Source organism: Pyrgilauda ruficollis, unplaced genomic scaffold (genome assembly GCF_017590135.1).
Source record: "Pyrgilauda ruficollis isolate IOZ18807 unplaced genomic scaffold, ASM1759013v1 scaffold40, whole genome shotgun sequence".
In the NCBI taxonomy this organism is placed as follows: domain Eukaryota; kingdom Metazoa; phylum Chordata; class Aves; order Passeriformes; family Passeridae; genus Pyrgilauda; species Pyrgilauda ruficollis.
In genome coordinates, this window is record NW_024525490.1 from 5025333 (window position 1) to 5047053 (window position 21721).

At 36.5% G+C, this 21721-nt stretch overlaps 1 protein-coding gene across 1 annotated transcript in view; it reads right to left on the minus strand.

Annotated features, from left to right (window-relative positions):
* Positions 1-2988: 2988 nt before the first annotated feature.
* The window catches only part of COL21A1 (collagen type XXI alpha 1 chain), a 90757-nt gene continuing 72024 nt past the window's right edge, over positions 2989-21721 (minus strand). The window contains exons 20-30 of the mRNA XM_041477444.1: positions 17835-17888; positions 16483-16536; positions 15929-16000; positions 12663-12698; positions 11960-12004; positions 9866-9898; positions 6933-7079; positions 6795-6849; positions 6303-6503; positions 5215-5292; positions 2989-4509 (exon numbers count right to left, since the gene is read on the minus strand). Coding sequence (XP_041333378.1) covers positions 4322-4509; positions 5215-5292; positions 6303-6503; positions 6795-6849; positions 6933-7079; positions 9866-9898; positions 11960-12004; positions 12663-12698; positions 15929-16000; positions 16483-16536; positions 17835-17888 — 963 coding nt within the window. The 3' untranslated portion in view covers positions 2989-4321. The remainder of the gene's footprint in view (positions 4510-5214; positions 5293-6302; positions 6504-6794; positions 6850-6932; positions 7080-9865; positions 9899-11959; positions 12005-12662; positions 12699-15928; positions 16001-16482; positions 16537-17834; positions 17889-21721) is intronic.

Here is a 21721-nt window from a genome sequence, read left to right on the forward strand (position 1 = left end):
GAGACCAAGTACAAGGTGCTGCACCTGGGTCAGGGCAACCCCTGGTATCAATCCAGGCTGGGGGATGAGCAGATCCAGAGCAGCCCTGATGGGAAGGACCTGGGGGTGCTGGTGGATGAGAGGCTGGCCTGGCAATGTCCACTTACAGCCCAGAAAGCCAAACATGTCCTGGGCTGCACCAAAAGCAAAGTGCTCAGCAGGGTGAGGGAGGGGATTCTGCCTCTCTGCTGCACTCTGGTGAGACCCCACCTGCAGGGTCCCCAGCATAGGAAAGACAAAGACCTGTTGGAGTGAGTCCAGAGGAGGGACACCAAGACGATTAGAGGGATGGAACATCACTCTTATGAAGAAAGATTAGAAGAATTGGGATTGCTGGGAAGAAATACTGTCAGGGTGGTGAAGCACTGGAACAGGCTGCCCAGAGAAGTTGCGGATGCCCCATCCCTGACAGGCTGGATGGTCTAGTGGAAGGGGATGTCCCTGCCCCTGGCTGGAGGTTGGAACTAGCTGATCTTTAAGGTCCCTTCCAACCCAAGCCACTTTTATGCTTTTACTTTTTTGTTTTTATTTGTAGGACTACGATATCTTTCAGTTAAACAAATGAAGAACTGAGAATGATACATACACACACACACACACATAGAGATATATATATACACATATATACACAATATGTACATGTATATATTTACCAAATAAATCTGCACATGTGGAAACCATCTGTGACATCTGGTCTTTTACTAAATCATATATATTTTTATATAGACACATCACTCCATATGTATTTACTCCAAACTTCTCTAAGATCATGATTTTCAGAGGTGAAAATTGCTGAGCTCCATCCATACAGCATTAGGCTTTCATTAAGAAATCCAGTTCCCACAGTAATACTTTTCTACTCTGCATCTTTATGTCCAAGTACATGCCTGAAAAACTGAGAGAAAATAGTAATCAATGAGCATAGTAAAGTGGTAAATATTAAATCTATTTTATGCACACAGAGATATTATGCGTTGAAGCCATATTAAAAATTTAGTGTAGTGAATCATAGTTCCTCTACTGACACCAACAGGCACTAGACAACCAGAGAGCATATTTCTTAACTCAAAGTTAGACAGCAAAATGCTACCAAAAAAAACATCCAGACTTTTTTTTAATCTTGCCCTCTGCTTAAAAATTAGCCCAAGATCCAGTTTTAAAGACTATCATCAGGAAAGTAAGTAAATGACAGTTAGCAGAATTTCTAGTAATTATTTCCAGAGAATATCAGAGATGGTGACATGTTGCACTGTGATCTTTTTAATTCACAGCTTCTGATTGAAGATTAACATCTGCAAGAACCTCATATAGTTTGCATCAACAGTAAATAAAAGTCTCTCTCCTGTGGATCATTAATCTGATAATACTCAAGTTTATACCATTTGTTTAACCTCTTACTGTAGAATCAAATTAAGATCTGGAAATATATTCATATACTCAGTTAAAAGACCCAATCAAGATACAATCTTGGACACACCTACACTGCTGTATAATCCCACTATATCCAATGAAGTCAGGAAATTGAATGATTATGAAGTCTGTTAAATTCTGGCTTGATGAAATCTTTTAAGGAGCTATAATTGAAATCACAGGTTCTTACGCTATAACATATGCATTTCACTGGGATGCAAGTTACTTCCTATAGAGCTCCTGGGCATTTAATAATGTAGAATTACATTTCCAAAGTGACTTCATGTATTTAAGCATTTGCTAAAAGGCACCTGCACAGACTGGATGGCTAGCATGTCTTCTGGAAAATACCAGCTTGTCAAAACCAAATCCCTTTTTGTAGAAATGCCACAGTTTCACAGACTCAAATTCAGAGCAAAATACCAACGATCCAGTAGCACTAAAGCTCAAAGCATCCAAACAACTCAGGAATGTAGACAATCAAATAGATTCAGCATCAAATCTCCCCCTTTTGCAGATCAAGGCTTTGAATTTGGTTTTACATTCAGTGAAGCCTCCGAATTATTTAGTTTACTAACTCAGTCTTTCTTACTATATTATTACACAAAATGAAATGGGTCCAACATGAGATTTTGTTTTATAGCTGTAGCTAGCTTAGATTGTACTCTTTGAGTAGCACTGTAAAGAAATACTCATGCTAGGCCAGACTGAGCTACTTTAGATACCAGAAGGAGCAGAAGATAACTAACTATCTCTTTTATTTGCATGGAAAAAAAAAAAATTAAGGCAAATGTTCCTTAGCAGCCTGACAAGATGACAGCCAGAAGACCAAACATCCCAAGTGTATGCATATCAGTGCACACAGCCTGGGGAACAAACAGGAGGAACTGGAGCACACTGAAGGTTAGTATTAGAAAAAATGTTTTAAATTTTAGAAGAGAAAATTTCAGCTCACTCAGACCTAAATTGGGAAGGATTTTATGGGATGCTTCCATGAATGATAAAGGAGCTAGCACATGTTAGGAGTTTTTCTAAAATTCTCTTCCTGGAAGCACAAAAATAGTTCATCTCCTTTAAAGACAGAGAAGTAGGCAGAGCAAGAGACCACCTTGGCTTAACTTTGAGCTTCCAAGTCTGTTGAAAAGAGAAGCATTCCAGAGTTGGAAAAGCAGACAAACAGCTGTCAAGAACTGTAAGGGCACTGCTACAGTGCACAGAAATGCAGACAGAAAACCAAAGCTGAGCTCAAATAGAAATTGGTCATACACATAAAAAAATACAAGAGGGGGCCAATTAATAGATACAAACTGGAAATTACTCCTAGATCCTCAGTCACTCACTCAGAAACAATCCCCCAGTAGGACTAATGGGGTGACAAAACCGCCACTACTTTTAAAATTTAAGCGTGATATATGTGTTAATTTGATCAAATGAAATAATAAACAAAGCTACCAATCAGACTGGCTGAAAATTAATGGGATTTTTCTACAATTAGGGAACTCTGGTCTTCTGTTTGTATTCACTGTAGTCAGAGGTCTTTCTGACTTGTGCTTGTTTGGTTGGTCTTGGTTTTGCCTCCTCTCAGACTCATAATTCACTCAACCATACATCTTATTGAAAAGTGTGTCTTTTATTTTACCTTGAATGTCAATCATATTAACAGTCTCTGATAGCAGGACAACAGAAAAATAACAAATTAGAAAAAGGGACTTGTGAAGCATGGATTAACTTAATACAGGACTCTGCCTTAATTTAAGAAATGGATTTTAAATTCTCATGGGAACTGTGCCTTTGCTCTTTATGTAAAAGCAAGCAATAAACTTCATTAGCAAAGCATACAATGAAAATTACACACAGCTGGCTTAAAATGAAAAGGAAAACAGCATAACAAACATTGCAGCTGGTCAGCCACCAGTTAGACCTTTTTCCTTGTAAACCTGCTTCTTCAATTTGACAACGCAGTCCTTGAGCAGAAACAGCAAAGGATATATAACTTGTTACTTCATTACACAGAACTGTTACATTGGGGTTGTGCAAACATTTTAAAATCCTTAATTTTGTCAAATCATAGCTAAAGCCAGCTATGTCAGGTTTTTGCTCTTTTTTATTTTTAATGCTATTTTCATATGGGTTGAATCACCCATATGGAAACTTTTGACATTTAGTAGTTGACAGTACCATCTTCAATAAAACCTTGGCCCTTGAACCTGTAGTTCTACCCCTGCATTTCACCTCGGTTTTAAGCAGAGTTGCATGGGAAAACAGGTGGCATTTCTCCTGTGATGAGTCCAAGTATCTGTCTTAATTCATAAAAATCTGATAACATGCTTTCACTCACGTCTGGAGCAATGACATATGAAATGTAAATAAGGCAATGAAATTTGCACACATATGAAGTCAAAGCCAGCCATATTCTTTCAAAATCAAATACTGTGTAAGTTGGCTGCATGTGAAAAATTTCACAGTTATTTATACCTGACCAATGCCATTTAAGACCTAATTCTGCTCCCAGTGGTGTTTCCAGCAATTTTGCAAAGGACTTTCTTTGGTAAAAGGAGGTAAAAGGAGAATGATAAGATGCTTAAATACTAAATACCAAATATTACAGGTAATTTTATTTCTATTAAAACTGATAATCTCTTTAAAAACACTTGAGATTCAACCAGTGCAAGGTATAAAAAAAAGTTCTGGAGTTTTGGTGTTTCTTGTCTAAAGGAATGTACAACCTTTGAGATTATTATTTATAATGCTTTTAATGTCAGAGGTACTTTTGTTCCTTCATATGGGATTATTGCTGGTCACCTTCCTGAGATTTGAAAGACCATGAAAGATAAGCACCATAACATATTCCTCTAAATTATCATATCACAAATTAATAATTTGGTCCTTTTCTAAATGGATCTCTCCCCACAATTACACTAAAACACAGTGATGGGTCACAAATTCCAGGGGGTCCAACTGGTCCTGGCATTCCTGGAGTGCCACGATCTCCATCTTTACCAGGCTGCCCACGCTCTCCAGGACGTCCTTCCTTACTCATGCCTGGTGGACCTTCAGGACCTTAATAACACACATGCAATAAATAAATAAATGCATTACTATTAAAATGAAAAAGAAGAAGTATGAACCCACAACACCCCCACTCTTTGGTGAAGTATGCAGAAAAAGAAAACTTCATTTCCTGCAAAAGACACTTCTTGTCACAAACTATTTATATATTTATATAAACAACATTATCTCTTATAATGATTTTTTTAAATCACGTGGAAAACACTTTAAATAAAGATAGCTTTTAAAGGAGAATATGAAAATCTGCTTTAGTACACTATTCTACTTTATCATATAATCTGGAACCACCACGGCAAGAATCTATTTGTTTCTCTGGCTTTGGATGGGGCCCTAATACATCTTCTAAATGCCCAACTTTACATTTTATATGCATACACTAATGTTATGAAGAATATTTTCCCTCATTAAGCAATGCTTAAAAGTCAAATGATCATATCAGGCTCCAGGATCCATCTATCAAGAAACAGCAGTCTCAGATAGCAATCTCTTACAGGACCTGTCTTATATTAAATAATGTATTATATGGCAATTTATAAGGTAAATGCAAGTGACAGGCATTACCCTAAAATATATTTGGTAAGTAAGAAGTGTAAAAAGTATGTAAGTTTTTTCCAAATTACATCAACATTTTTTCTAAACCACACTTAAAAAAATTATTAGCATGCACTGAATATGCACACCTGAACCATCCCTCACCTGGAGGCCCTGGGGGGCCTTGGATCCCAGGAACACCAACTCCTTGGTTGCCTTTTGCACCATTCTTCCCTGGCAGCCCTGTGAATTAGCAAACACATGCATATCTTTGCACATCATTTTCATCCAATGAAGTCAGAAATCAGCATTTGATAATATTTATTGAATAAAATATGTAATCTTTCAAAGGCAAATTCTCCTGTTGGAGATTAAATAAAAGTACTATAGGCAAATTATCATTACATACATCATTAATTTGGTGTGCTAGGTCACAGGTAGCAAGTCACAAAGAAAGTAAATATTTATCAACCATTTGTCTGCTTACCATTGGCATATTACTAACTGGCTGTTATTTTATACAGCTTTCCTGATTATTTTGATGCTACCAGTTACCAAATTATGGACTCCACCCAGTCCCTTGCTCTAGTTCCAGACTATATGCATACTTAACATAATGCCTGCAAATACATCACAGAAATCAACTGGAATGCTTGGACAGCTGAGTTACCTGAAAGCATAAACCTTAGCCTGCCTAAAAAGAATCCAGAATGTTTATAAAGAAAGGAGCAAAAATTCTTTTGAGATAAAGAGAACAAAAGGACAAAAAGTCAGGAAAGCAAACGAAGTACGAAAGTTGTTGGATGTCAAAAATCAGCACAGCTAGTAAGTAGCCAGTGAACAAATACTGTTCCCTAAAAAAGCAGAAACAAACAAGTTTGGAAGAAAAGAAATCAGAAGACATGGAAATACTTTGAAATTTATGTCTACGCATATTTGAGCTAAAAAAAACAATCTAAATGCAGGTAGAAACATTTACATGAGACTAAGAACTCTCTAAAAAGATCAGAACAGAGTTTATAGTAGACTGAAGTAGAACTGAACAATAACTGTCTGGCTGGTTCTTGTATTCTGTCTCCTGTCACGTGTTCCCTGAAGGTGGTGAAACATCCACACTGCTCCATGGTCACAATTCCTTTCAGCCAAGCAAGCCAGCTATTCTCTTACTCAAGCCTGCATTAATCCCATCCAAAACCAGAAGCAGAAACCCAAGGCATAAAGGCCTTTAGCACTGTGCCACACACACACTGTACCTCTTGTCCCACGAGCCCCAGGGCGACCTGGCATGCCCATCAGCCCTGGAATGCCATCATTCCCTGGTAAACCAGGAAAGCCTCTTGGGCCTTCAGGGCCTCTTGGACCTGGTGGCCCTGGAAGTCCTGGGGGAGCACTTTGGGACTGACAATGGTTACAGTTTTGTAGTCTTCCACTCTGGAGAATGGCAGGCAACTGGGCTGGGAGAATTCAAACAAAAAATTGCTTCAAGTGCTGCAACAATAGAAGTATTGCCCCCCAACCACTAATACAAAATCAGTTCCCTCTCTCAAGAAAATATAATTATTTTAGGAAACAAGATGGTAAAGTATGGAGCCTGTGATATGGAATTATACCTCCACATGTGTAGGAAAGCAACAAATAAATTGGCAGTATGGAACGTGCTTTCAAAAAAGCATTTCTGTAATTATCAGGAAACTTCTTTAAAACTTCCAACAAGGAAACAACAGCAAAGAAGCTTTCCAACTTACTTCTCAGTACATCTGAACACACCTGTCGAATAAACTCTTCTGAAAATTCTCGTGCCTGAATTGAACAGAGAACAGAGCATGCAATTCTTTCTGGTTTTTAAGGTATCCAAAATGAAAAGTTTGAAATCCTATACATACAGGTTTTCCATCTGATCCAGGTGGTCCTGGGGGTCCTCTATCTCCTGGCTGACCTCTGAGGCCAGGAGGTCCAATCAAACCCTGGACACCAGATTCTCCTTTTTGTCCACTGATGCCTCGAATGCCTGGATCTCCTTTTGCACCCTTCTGGATTGAAAAATCAATGAAAAGCCAATTTTATGTTCACAGATCATTTGGAAGGTAGGTAGTACCAAACAAACATATTCTAAGAAATCTTTATTGAAGTTCTTCATCAAATTAATGTGATGCCAATGAAAATTAACTTGATATTGATGAGATCTATTCTACTAAAATGTATTGAAGTTTTCAGATTCCTTAGTAGCTGTTTCAGATTAAATTACCAAAGAGAACTAGAAATAAATGAGCTTTTCTTAACTTTCAGGACCCATGTTACTATTCATTATTAACACATGGAAGGAAGGGTTTTATTCACTTTTTCCTCAGAATCAGAAAATTTTTTATAGTACGTTTTTCTGGCCTTAGAAGGACAGAAAAATTGGATGTGAATTTCTGGCACCACTGAAGTTCTTGGAAACTTACAATAATATTCACACCTTTTACCTTATATCTGCAGTGTATAAGACAAAGGAAAAAGAATTTTATTTCAGTTAGGGATTTTTTTTTTGCTCCTTTTTTTCCATCTGATTGATAGTAACTGTAGTCTGTTTGCTTCACTGGAAAAGGTAAAAAATGCTGAAAAATATTTTGATGTATCTTCACCAAAGCAATGGTTCCATGTATGGAATTACCTACTGGAATAGTTCATGTGGAACTCTTTCCCTGCTCTGGAGCCAACAAAATATCAGTATGTGCCCAAGATTAAAGTCAGTATACTACGCTTGCTCCCTTATGTACTTTTTCCTCCCTTGTTTGTACAGTTTCTGCATAACATTATCAGTTGCTGAAAAATTTTCTTTCTCCACATCCAACTATTTTAGATGGAACTGTGAGAATGCAACTATTATGTATGACAAACTTATTGAAGCAAATAATAGAAGTTTAAGAAATACTCATGCATATGGCCTCAACAGGATTCCACTGAATTTTAAATTATGGTATTTATATTACTTTGTAACATCTTCTATATTACTTATCAAGATTCTTCACATCAGAAACTTCAAAGTTTCCTGGCTTGGTCTATGTTAATAACAATGCCCAGAATTCTCTACATGAATTGGGAACTACAGGGTAACAAGCTTTAAATTCAATGTCAGATTAACCAGTTTTATGAGCTAGGCTGTAAAATCAGACAGGTTCTTAAAGAAACAGAGAAATGAGACAAAATGTGACAGATGTCAGTCAAGTGCCTAAGATTACTGCTGGAAGGGTGGCCAGTTCAGAGGCATGACCTGAACAGCTCTCCATACCTTCAAAAGTCATGCATTAATTCAGATACAACTTCTTCCAAAGTTGTAGTTGTAATTAATTTTCTTGATATTGTCATCTTGAATGTTGTGGTCAACAGAGAAAGGATCCTCTTAGCTACCTCATGTAGATTTGTACTTGCTCATTTCTAGTACATAATTGCAAGGTGTTTTTTGCATTTAAACAGTCAGCAAGGATCAGAGATAAGCACACGGTGCTTATGTAGCTACCTGTGGCTATACCAGAAACTATACGTGTTGAGATCTGAAATCATGTTGGGCTTATAGCTAGGAGAGGTTTTCTTTTGGTTCTTTTTTTAATTTTAATTCCTTTTACCTCTATGGACTATATTTACATAAAAGACTTGGAAGCTGAGGTATCTGAACTAAATGTTAGAGGGACTAGAAGACATTAAGAACCAGAGAATACTGAGGAAATAGCATCTACTGTAGAACAACATTAGAGGCAAGAAGCCAGCATAAAAACACCAGGAGAAAATGCTGGAAGCATCAGCAGAACTGCCTGAAGAACTTGCCAAGAAACAACTGAAACTGTAAGGGGGAACATTTTCCGCAGTAAATCTTGGTGTTTTAATGGTCAGCCACATCCATGTGAGGCCTTGTTTGCTGACCTTTGCTATTGCAGAGGAAGGAAAACAGCTCAGTGAGTGCTGAGACTTACAGGCGGAAGAAACTTATTAGAAATCAGAGTCTAACAAAACCCGTACTTTATAGAAACTGAAAATAAACTAATTTTGTAGGTTTGATAAGTAAACACAATGACATTGCTATAGCTTAATACATAGGAAGAAATTATTTAAATGAATTTCCAGTAGAAATATTTTATTGCCATGTTTTACAATACTTAAGGAGATTAATTCAATAGCATACAAGGAATCTTTTACCAGTTTTGGCAATAATTTAGTAAAACACCTATAAGCCAAACCACAAATGAAGAATTTCCTAGAATCACAGAAGCATATGAAACAACTTATATATTAAAATGGATAAAATAATTTCATCAGAATGGAACTTCCAACTAATGTATCCAGCTATTGATATGCAACAATGCTTAAAGGAAAAAGGTTAAACAAACAAGACCTAAATAAATTTGAAGAAGAATTTGATTAATGGGAAAGTGTATACTCTGATTTTACAAAATATTGAAATAAATAAATAATAGCCAAGAAAATTAATATTTTACATACATACAATATTTTACATACCAAACAACATGCAACACAATTATTCTTTCTATAGTTATTTTCTTTGGGTACTTCCTGTATTCAACCAATCCTTTCTTTTTTTGTTGGCTGGTTTCTTGGCTTTTCAATTCTCTTAAAGTATATGTTTGGCTTTAATAATTTTTAATGACATGTATATCTCATTCTGTCTCTTTGGAACTAATACTTCTTTGATATTTTTCAATTTCTCCCAGACATGTGAGTACAGAAGTAAGACTAAACACACATTTTACAGATCACCTAATTTGCAAAAACAAATGGAATAACTTTGTAACGCTATATTTATCATTGCAAAGATACATACCTCTCCTCGTTCTCCCCTCAATCCTTCTACTCCCTTTAAAAAACAAGATGAAAAAGAAATTTAAAATGCAGGTTGAGCCAAATTACTTGGAATCAAAAATTAATATTTTTTATCCTTTGTTTTCAGTAATCAATCACAAATGGTAATTTGTAAAGATTCTCTGATTGTTATAGTACAAAAAACAAAACTGCATATAATTAGGAAAAATTTATATCAGGGTGAATGAACAGTTCAGTATTACCTTTAATATCATGTACCTAGAAGATAAGTTGGGAATATATCACACATATTATAAACATATCAACATAATATAGATTTCAAAGACAAAAGCTTATTCACTTTACAAAAGAAATAGCATATGTCCTAGTGGAAGTAAACTCCTGATTCAAACTGTTTAATACCATCTTACTAGGCAGAAATTAATTTCAGTGCCTTAGAAATATAGACTCCATGGTAAGGCAGATTTTGCATGCTAGCAAATTATTTTGGTGCCATTTCTGCCAAGCGATTCAATGGCATTAGTGACCATTACGTCCCACGGCAAGATGGCAGTTCACTTTTCTGATTCACTCTTGTGGACAAGGAAATATGTATTGTGCCATGGAGTCCTGAGAATTCTTGGAAAGGTCTTGTGTTGTCTACTAAAGGACTGATTTTTTTGGTTCCTGACCAAACCAGATAAGCACGGGAAACAATTTTAGACTTAGTCTGTATTATTATTTCAGCTTTCTCCAAAAAGAAAGAAAGCAAGCAACAGCAATTCAGTTGCATCATTCTATCTGGGGAAAAAAGTTTTCTTTCACTATCACTTTATTTTCCCTTATGAGTAAAATAATAAAGATATTAAAAAATTGTCCATTATTTGCAAAAAAAAAAAAAATTAAACAGAAAGTTTAAATTGTAAAATGTCAGTCTAGGACATTATATTTGGTTAAGTCAATGACTCGTCTTTTAGTTTAAACTAAAAAGTATTTCCTTATTGAAAAATGTGGTCAGGTTTAATAATGAACTATTTTCATCCTACATATCTCTGAGTGTTAACTAACATGCAGTCTAGATCTCCTGCCCAGAATCCCTGGGAATCGGGTCCATCTGGCTAGACGGGCAGCTGTGTCAATGGCGTCATTCTGAAAAAAGCAACCGTGGCTTCCTTCCAAGTCTAGTTTTAGATACCTACCTCTAAAAAATACTTCTCTGTTTAGACATGACATAGATTATGCAGTTAACAAGTATTTATAAATACTAACAGCTATTTTCTGCGGCATAACAAGATCGCCAACTATGACACAATCAGAATACATTGGCCTAGAGTTAAAGAGAAACAAATGGATCTCACTGGTTTACAGCTGAAACAGGAAACATCTGTAATTTATGAGCACAGAAGATGTCAATAATGACTCCCAGTATAGTCTAGGAGGTAATGAACTGTATGAAAGTGTAGGCATGGTGCATGCAAAATCTTAACATCTCAACTATCACTCTTATAACCTTTACACAAAAGCCACTATTTGCTGTTACCTGCATTTTATATTACTTATAACTATTTTATAAAAATATTCTATCATTAAGGCTTTGCTGCAATAATAAAAGAAATGCGCTTATGGCCTGTTTCTCAAGACATACTATCACAGAACACAGAAAGATGTAGGTTGGAAGTGACCTCCTTGGATTCAACTTCCTTGGCAGAACAGATGCAGCTTGATCAACTCAACATGCTGTCCAGACAGGTTTTGCCACAAAATCTGTAAGCAACCTGCTCTAGTGTTTAACCACCCTCAAAGCAAAATGTTTTTCCTGTATATCAAGTTCCTGTGTTCCAATTCATGTGCATTTCCCCTCATCCTTCAAGCGTGCACAGCTGAGACAAGTGTTGCTCCATCTCCTCTCTATGTGTTATATTTGTTATTTTAAAAATACTAAGAGTGTTTAAGAGGCAAATTTATATCATTATGTTATCATGTTGCATATAAATGCATTTCACCTGATGCAAAGACCTATATGTGATGGAAGAAGTGTTAAGAAACAAATATGAATCATGGCCTTAAGCTAGGATCACTATGGCTCTCTTGAAATGGATCATTGTTTTAACAGTACCTGTAAGCCTGGATTTCCTTGTCTTCCTTTTTCTCCTTTCAGTCCCTTCAGAAAAGAAGCACATTTATAAAAATATAAATTTATCTGGCACATGTAATTAAACTATCAAAAAAATAACACAAGGAGCTAAATACTAAAAACGCATTCTAAACCAGGACAAATCAATCTGAAAAGTTACTCTTCAAAGACATCAGAGCACAAACTGTGAAGAATAAAATTTCTACCCTGAACACAGAGGAACCAAGCCAGGATCCACGTAATGACAGAATACTCTTCTTTTTCTTGTAGGTATTTCCATAATGTTAAACAGCAAGGAGAAAAATCCCACATGCTAATAGTAAAGTAGGTAGGCAGAGGCCAGGTGGAGTTACTTTGCTGTGTTTCTGTGATCCTGCAGTGCCCTGCAGGCAGGGACAGAGCACATCTGTGACAGTCCTGGGTGGTGCCCCAGGCCCCTGGGGCAGCGGCACAACCTGCACCCTGTGCCTGCACCACTGCTAGGAGCACACAGCTCTGCACCAAATGCCAACAGCCTGCTCAGGCCCCCAGAAATGCAGAAGATTTCCTTGAAGGAGAGTTACTGCTGCTATTCAAGTTACCCTTCTGTGGAATTTAATCTTAAGAAAACCCCATCTGAATTAATACCTAAGACTCGTGTAAATAGCAATGCCAGATGATTTCTTTAGACACAAAGTTGATATACCTGGATACCAGTGTCACCTTGGTTTCCTTTCTCCCCCTGTAAAATATTAGAAGAAAGGTTTCCATTTAAACATGAATCACCTCTAAAACATGTCATCTTTGCTTTAATTTAACACAGTAATTACAAAAGAAACAGCTATCTTTTTCTTATACTGAAAGAAAACAAATCACTTTATCCTCAGGTACACAAAAAAAGTCCAGAAAGCTATACTAAGAAAGGACTTTGTCATTAAAACAACTATCAAAAAGAGAGTGGATGCTCATATAACAAGTAAAAAATTAAAAAAGAAAGTGGATGCTCGCATACCAAGTAAAAAAATTTAAAAATACAACATAATGAGATGGCAAGTCCAGCAGGATTTTATTTTCTCAGTGTATGGGAGTGGAGAGGATGTAAGCAAGAAAGGAGGCATTGTTTCTTATGGGTTAAATTTTAGCTGAATGCACCACTGCATGCATAAGTTATGCAAAACAAACAAGAAAAAAATATTTTTTCACCACAAACACCTCTATATTTAAATTAAATCAAAATATTTAAGGACTAAGCTCCATTTCCACCCACTTGTTTTGCTCAAAATGTTTAAAGTAAATAATAATGGGGAGATTGGCAATCAGATGGTGTAAATGGCACTTAGAAGTCAGGTATGTAGTTTTATCAACTTGTCTGAACACCATCTAATTGACACTGGAGAGAAACAGGCAATGCATGAAAATTATTCATTCCAATTAACAACAGAGGTATAAAATATGTACTCCAAAAATGTGGCCATCTCTTTTCATTAATTTAAAAGGAAACTTAAAGTTATGGAGGGTGGCTCTTACTCTAATTCTGACATCTTATGTTTAAATAGACATAAAGCAAAATGCTGAACCATGAACATAGCAGCTCATGAAACAAAAGCCAGATCTATAGGGGGGATGCAAAACTGCGTTTAATAAAGAAAATAATTAGAATGGAGATTTTTGGGTCTGTTTTGTCAGATTTCTTGTAAAAGCCAAAACTTTGTGTGTTTGTTTGGGGTTTTTTTAGGGTGGGGGGTGGGAGGGGGGAATAAAATAAATATTTAGTTAAATGTAAACAGTAGTGAAAAGGAGATTTTTGCCACGACAGATATTTACCTGACTGAAAATCCCAGAACATAAGAAGACATTTATGCCAACTGTAATATTTTGTTATATTGTACTTGAACGTAAAATACTCAGTTGTTTCAAGTTTTAAATTCATCTATAGCTGAAAGGCTTCACTTTTACTGTCAGATGCCCAAACTGTGCTTTTCTTCCTAAATAATTCCAGTTTGTCATTGGACTTGTAATTCCAGCTAACTTGCATTTTCATATAAAATAAATAGCCTTTTCAAAGGCTTCTTCAGTTTAAAATTTAGAGAAATTTCATAAATTTTAACAAAATCATCTTTCATAAAATATTATTGTTTTAGTACATGTGCCTTACATAACCCCTAGATATTGAATTGAATATATAGTGACAGTGAAACACATTCAGCTATTATTATTATGACACTGACTCCATGCTCTCTTCAATGTAAGGCATGTCCATTTATGTGTCTACTGACATGGGAAGTACTCTAGTATATGTAAGACACATATGAAGCTGGCATATATGACACTGGACATACAAGAAACATGTGCCTTCTGCAGCAGAAGATGAAATCTCTTGGAATACTTCCGCATGGGATTTTCATAAAACTTTAATTACAACACCACCATTCTATCTTACTGTCTCTTTACCCTTCAACCTTTCTCTTCTTGTGAAAGTGAGATGCTTGATTTAATTATATTTCTCTAATGCCCTATTGGGTCTGGCTGAGAAGGAGTTCATTTCGTCCATAGCAGCCCTCATAGTGCTGTGCTTTGCAATGGTGGCCAGAAAGGTGATAACACACCAGTGCTTTGGGTATTGCTGAGCAGAGTTCCCTGCAATATCAAGGCTCTCTCTCCAAATCCCCACCTTTTCCTGTAAGCTATGGTCAGGCAAGATCTTGGGTGGAGACACAAATTCAGACTAGGTGAAGAAGGGATTGAGAGCAGCCCTGCAGAGAAGGACTTGTTCATGTTGATAGATGAGAAACTTAACATGACCTGGCAATGTGCACTTCCAGCCCAGAAAGCCAACTGCATCCTGGGCTGCATCAAAAGCAGTGTGGCCAGGAGGGCAAGGGATGTGATTATCCCCCTCCACTCCACTCTCCGAGACTCCACCTGTCCAGCTCCAGCTCCCCCAACACAAGAAGGACATGGATCTGTTGGATCAAGTCCAGAAGAGGGCCATGAAGATGATTAGACAGGTGGAGCATATCTCTCATGAAGACAGAGAGAGAGCTGGGGTTGTTCGGCCCAGAGAACAGAAGGCTCTGGAGAGAACTTAGAGCAGCCTTCCAGCACCTAAAAGAGGCTTAGAAGAGAGCTGGAGAGGTACTTTTCACAAAAAGGTGTAATGCCAGGACAAGAGGGAATGGCTTCAAACTGAAACTAGCTTTACTAGGAAGAAGTTTCTTATTTTGAAGGTGGTGAGGCACTGAGACAGGCTGCTCAGAGAAGGTGTGGATACCTCCTCCCTGTAAGTGTTCAAGGCCAGGTTGGATGGGGCTTTGAGCCACCACGTCTAGCAGAAGGAAGTGTCCCTGCCCACAACATGGGGGTTGGAACTAGATTATCTTTAAGACACAACCGTTCAATGACATAGCCAGGACATATGACCTAAACTGAAAGGGATATTCTATACCATAAGAAGTCTGCTCAGCAATAAAAGCTAAAGGAAAGGGGAAGGAGAGGAAGTTTCATTATTGTGACATTTGTCTTCCAAACCTCTATATGTACTGAAGTGCTGCTTCCTGGGAATGCGCAGGACAACACATGCTGACAGGAAGCAGAGAAGAAATATTTTGGTTTACTTTGCTTCCACACGTGGCCTTTCCTTTTGCTTTACTAAACTGCCTTTATCTTACCCCATGAACTTTCTCCCATCTGATTTTCTTGATTTTTTTCCCTGCCCTGCTTAAGAAGGGAGTGATGGAGCAGCTTGGTGGGCACCTGGCATTCATCCAAGGCCAACTCCCCACAAATGCCTTCACATCAAGGGCTTTATCACAAGACAATTTTCAGGATGGACGTATTATGGTTTTAAACGTGTCCAACTGTTATCTAATAATAATGATATATTTAGAGAAAGGATTTTGTAAAATAGTGATCACTTATAAGAAAAGCACTTCCAAAAAGGTGCAATTAATGTAAAAGTGGAAAAATACTTACCTTTAATCCCTGGGTACCAGGAATGCCTGGGTAGCCTGGTTCACCTGGAGCCCCTGGTACTCCTAGATCACCCTGAGTAATACAATAGCTTTGTGTCAGTGATATGCTGTGTGTAAAAACACACATTGGGTGTTTCTCAAGGCCACATGATACACTTTGGCTAAATTTTGGAATTTTACAACTGAAGATGACTGAAATGTCTGAAGGATTTTTGAAGGGATGGTAAGTATAGAGAAGTCACATTCAATATCTACTTTTATTGTCTTTTAATACAGTTGATGTTTCAAAATTACATAAAAAATACTACCTCAAGTAACAACAATGTATGCAGGTTTGAACTTAATGAACATCTGATTTTCACAGCCTACACAAATCTAGTATAAAATTAGTAAAAGTCACCAAATAGATTCTGATGCAATGTGATGTTAACTCATGTTTTACTGTGAAACAAACTGCCTTATAATTAAACAGGGGAAATAATGGAAAAATTAGTAAATCATGAAGAAGTAAATGAATCCCTTCTTTAACTAGAACACTCCCAGAATCATATTTACCTTGGCTCCTGATGATCCTGGTTTCCCCTGTATTCCTGGTTCGCCTTTATCACCCTGCATAAGAATGTGGTGGATACATCATGATGTTTTGTCACATGTGGTATGACTAGCAAACATAAACAGACACTGTTGAGAAACTGACACTTAAAAATGGGCCCAGGTAGTGACTGAAAGGCTGAAGTTCTTCTCCATTACAGGCAGCCTGAAGGTTTAACTTTTTCTCAGGAAAGATGAGATACTGATGGCAAAAGCTGATCTGCCAGCTTCTGCACACCTGCCCCATCTCCACCTGCCTCACACAGTCACACTAAGTTTGTGCGTACTGACCGCACATTTCCATCATCTTATTTAATTGTCTAAGTCAAAATACTTATTTATGTCCTGGCTTTTATCACAGCCTATGGAATTAGACATATATTCAGCACGAGGATTTGCATTAAATCTAAGAATTATTGACTACATCATGATGGACTTCTGTAAGAATGAGCTTATTAAGAACAATTCTCTAAGAAACAGCATATATTCTAAGTGAGATAAATATACAAAATAAAAGCATTTTTCACAGACAAAAATAAAGCTAATTAATTTTTAGTTGTATCATAGGTATTCAACCTTCTTGACCACAGAAAACATTAATACTTAAAAAAATGCTAGTGTCAGTATACAATTATAAATAAATGCATATATACTTTTGGATGTAGAATAATGTAGGGGGGAAAGGGATCTAAATGTAAATGCAAGGTTAGGGAAATGGATTCTGTATTCCTAAATATTCTCTAGGACATACAATTCAATACTTACTTACAATTTAATCCAAAACTAATTTTGGATTAAATTAAAAAGTTACACAAACCAATCTGAATTTGTAGTATTTTTTCTTTAGCTTTTGAGAACATTGGTAAAATTAGTTCTTGCTGTAGCTGCAGTGCAATCAATAAAGTTACATCTGAAATAAGTTTGGCTCCTTGGGTGGAAGAAACAGCACATAACATGATTGAACACAATTAAAATATAAATAAATGTAACATGGGAAAGTTCAGATGTATATTGAGAATTATCTGGTTTCCAGCACTGCAGAATATTTTCCAGGACTGTAAAGCTGAAACAAAGTCTCATGACCCTTTCCACAACTGTTAAAACCTCACAGGGTGACAGGCGCCATTTACTGAGTTATACTAACCTCTCTTGAGACTGAACTATCATAAAAGGTAACACAGGGAAAATCATACCGCTGCTCACCAATATTCAATACACCAAAAAATGAGCTGCAAAATCCTGGCATTGTCCAGATCAAATTTGCATACAAAGCAGTCGTTTATCAAGGTCACAAGCAAATTGAGTTAAACATTTACCTTAGGCCCAGGAGCTCCAGGTAGACCAAGTGAACCTTCTGGTCCCATCAAACCCTATTTATTTATGAAAAAGACAGAGACATTTCTGTACTAAAACAGAGGAATAATGAGCTTGGTATTGTATTAGTAGCATCATTATTCTATTTCTTTAGTGAATTAAACAGTAAATACGTCGTCTTTTATCTTATTATTATACAGGCTCTAGTTTTGATACAGTACAGTGGCTTATTTAGGCTTTCTATGGTCTAAATTACCAGAGTAGACCTTCTAATGAAGGGCTACTGTGCAATATAAAAAAAATCATACAGGGGAAATGAACAGTGCTGTCATGGAATACTCCTGAGTGAAAAATTCTTCAATTCAAGACCCAGTCTGTAATGCATCCTTAGTTATAACTGAAAGTGACACAAAACTTTTTGGGTTCTGTTTAACGTTTCCAAAACCAACAGAAGTATTTGTGGCATTTCATAATTCTCTTTCTCCTTTCTGACTGTGTGTCCCTCAAAGGCTGCCATAACTTGACCCATTGTGCAAATTTTGTGGAGATTTATCAGGAGCAGCTAACTTTTGGGGCCACACTTTTGTATCTTCTGCAAAATCTTCAAAGTTAAACTACTCATTCAAGACCCCAATAGCTTCTGCTATTTCAGATCACGATGCTTGAGCACATGTACAAAACCAATACAACCTCTTGGACTCCACAAATGGAATCATGTTCATAAAGGGATGTTTAGCTGCATGTTCCCTACCTAAAATAAGAGCTAAAGAGTATTAATCATCAAAGGGCTGACTTCCTTAATTTCTGTTTAAAGCTAGTCTCAAGTATACATTAGAAAAGAAATGCTTCTTTGAAATCATACTTTCCAGGGAGGAATTCCCATTAATCACATTTTCCACATCTGGTGTTAACAATTCTCTTTTTCACCAGTTCATGTCACTTCACTTTTAGTCTAGAACTTCATGCATCAATAAAATCAATATATTATTATTGTTTTACTTGGACTTGCTTAAATACTGTGAAATACAGTCTGCAGTAAGAGCAGCATAAAATAAAAGCATAATGATACAGAAAGTCAAACAATTAAGTAAAGCCAGGAAATCTAACTTGTCAGAGATTAAATTTTATCACTTATTCCAACTGATAATATTTTCAAAATTCACTGTTACTGCTGTTATTTAATCTTCATTTTCATATAAATAAAAACAATCACCTTCTGTTTAGTATTAAATGTCAGGAACAATTCACTCCCATGACATTATCTCAGACTTCTCGCAAAAGTCACTTGTAATCAAAAACAGATATAATTTCTCATACAGATAACAACTCTGTTTTGCAACAAAAAAATAAACTTTATTTTTTTAAATAACAGCTTTGCCAAAAAAAAAAAAAACCTTTATTTTTTTAAAACTAAACTGAAACTTAAAGGGTGTCTTTGTTTCCACAATAGAAGAGAAAATTCAGAATACCTAAAGCAAGAAGCAATTCTCTATAGCTATTGTTTTCAGAATTTCACCATTTTGCTGGTATTTCACCTGTGCTTTACCACTAACCAAAGATTAACACAAATTAACCACAGATTAATTCATGTTTCTTGCCTGCTTTATGATAAGAAAATATTGGTCACCAAAACTTTCCATCAATAAATATAGCAACTTATTCTTTAGGCCATAGACACTCTACCACCACACTAGATCATTTCTAGTGAAATCCACATCAGTCTTTGGGTTACAGAAGTGGTATATGCTCACCAAAAATGTCCTTCACTTATTTTATCTTATACAAAGCAGAAATAATATAGGTACAGAATAGCTTATTTAAAAAAAAAATAAATCAGCTATGTATCCACATTGACCTGCAAACACACACCAGAGAAGGCAAATGAGAAAATACATTTAGTATAATTAAAGGTCAAGAATACATCTGCAGGAAAAGGGGAAATAAAGTCCATTTTCTTGGTTTCCTTTTTCACACTTTGATTACTAGGCCATATTTAACTTGTTTTGTTAAAAAATTACATGGAGACTACTAAATGAAATCAGCACGCTGCAAGAAGGAAACTTTCAGATGCAATACAGGAAAAGCTTGTAAACATAATCTGAAAACTATAAAAAATTAGAAGAGAAGAGAATGTCCTGAATGAAAATGTAGAACAATTTGAGGACATAAAATATAGCATTATTGTCCTATTTTGCAGAGCTGACATTATATGTCAGGTAAATTAATAAATTGCTGGTGTTGGCAATGCAATAGGGATAGTCATTACTGAAGAAGAACTTGTTACTGAGAAACTTTCCCAAGCTATTAATAGACCATCACAAGCTTTCCATCTGTGTTTTCTGGAACAAACATATTCAGTGTGACTAATACAAGGAAAATCCCACTATCTTTTCTGGTTTAAATTCCCTAATGCCATATAATATATTCAGATATTCCATGCATCAATCTCCTACTTAATTTATCAGGTGACAGGAAAGAGAAATAAATTATTTTCAAGTGTACCATGAACCAGATGTTATTTATCTAAATAAAATTTGAAGAAAATATGGTAGGTGGGTTAAATAAATATGAGCACTTTGGAATCCCACAAGGCTTTATTGGAGTTGATGATATAGCCTTCCCTCTGGCATTTTGCTCAACTTTGCTCAGAAAGAAATGGAGAAAGAAATTCCAGTAACAGGCAATAAAAATAGTTAGGAGGCACAGGTGAGAGAACAAAATGTTCATGTGTTAATTAAGAGGAGGGACATTTAAATTTCCAGTTCAGGCAGTGTTTCCTCCAAATTTGATCTGGCCAACTGCAATAACTGATTGCCAAGGAGATCTATTTTTTCCAGAGATCTTTAGGAGGTAGCTGGAAAAGTCCTCAAGGTTCATGAAAAGAAAATTAACCAGTGTACTCTATTTAAAAATGCTTTCTGACAGCTGTAATGTAGTGATTGTGCCTGTGGTAGTCAGGAAAGGAAGAGATGCTGTTTGGGGATAAGTGTATACTGTGTAGGAAATTCAAAATGTATTGGATGAAAGAGTAGCCCAGAATTTTTAAAATTTCAAACTAATTTCAGTTTCTGTCTCCAACAAAAACTATATCAGTTTTAATTGAGAGAAGAGAGGAGAGGAGAGGAGAGAAGAGAAGAGAAGAGAAGAGAAGAGAAGAGAAGAGAAGAGAAGAGAAGAGAAGAGAAGAGAAGAGAAGCCATACCATGAGGAACACTCCAGCACACCAGTATATAAATGATGCTTAGGTCAGTAGTTACTTTCATACCCAGATGGCTGATTTGGCATGCTGTGACATGTAATTACACAGGACTGCACATACCAAGGTGGTCAAACATACATGTTACTGACCTCCATCCAAACAAGGATTCTCTTCAGAACAGGGAATACTGCAGTGGGATGTAAGCCCAAGTAATTTTGGTTTCAGGTCTGACCTTACACACTCTAGAAGATGGTAACCTCAGCTAGGATGTTAAAGAGATTCATCAAGAAAGACAGGATTAAAAGGTTCACATTGACATCTTTGGCATCCTCTTCCTTCAAGATTCCTGTAATCCAACCAAGTGAGGCACAAGCCACCACAACACCCCTGCAGTCACTGTAAGTGGGAAAGAATGGTCCCTGAAAAGATTATTCCTGTCATGAAAGGAAAGGTAGGTACTAAGATGGTCTCAACAGTGTGACAGTACTTATGATTGAGAAATGAATATCAAGGCCCTTTTAGAGAACCACTGAGTATTCTGTATTTGTTCTTGAAGACCATATTTACTACTTCTACTTTTAACACTACAAAGGGACATCAGAACCCCCTTTGTCTACCAAAATGGATGAAATCCAGCCTGACTACTGTATGTCAAGGAGAAGTTCACTGATGAAGATTTTCATAGGGAAA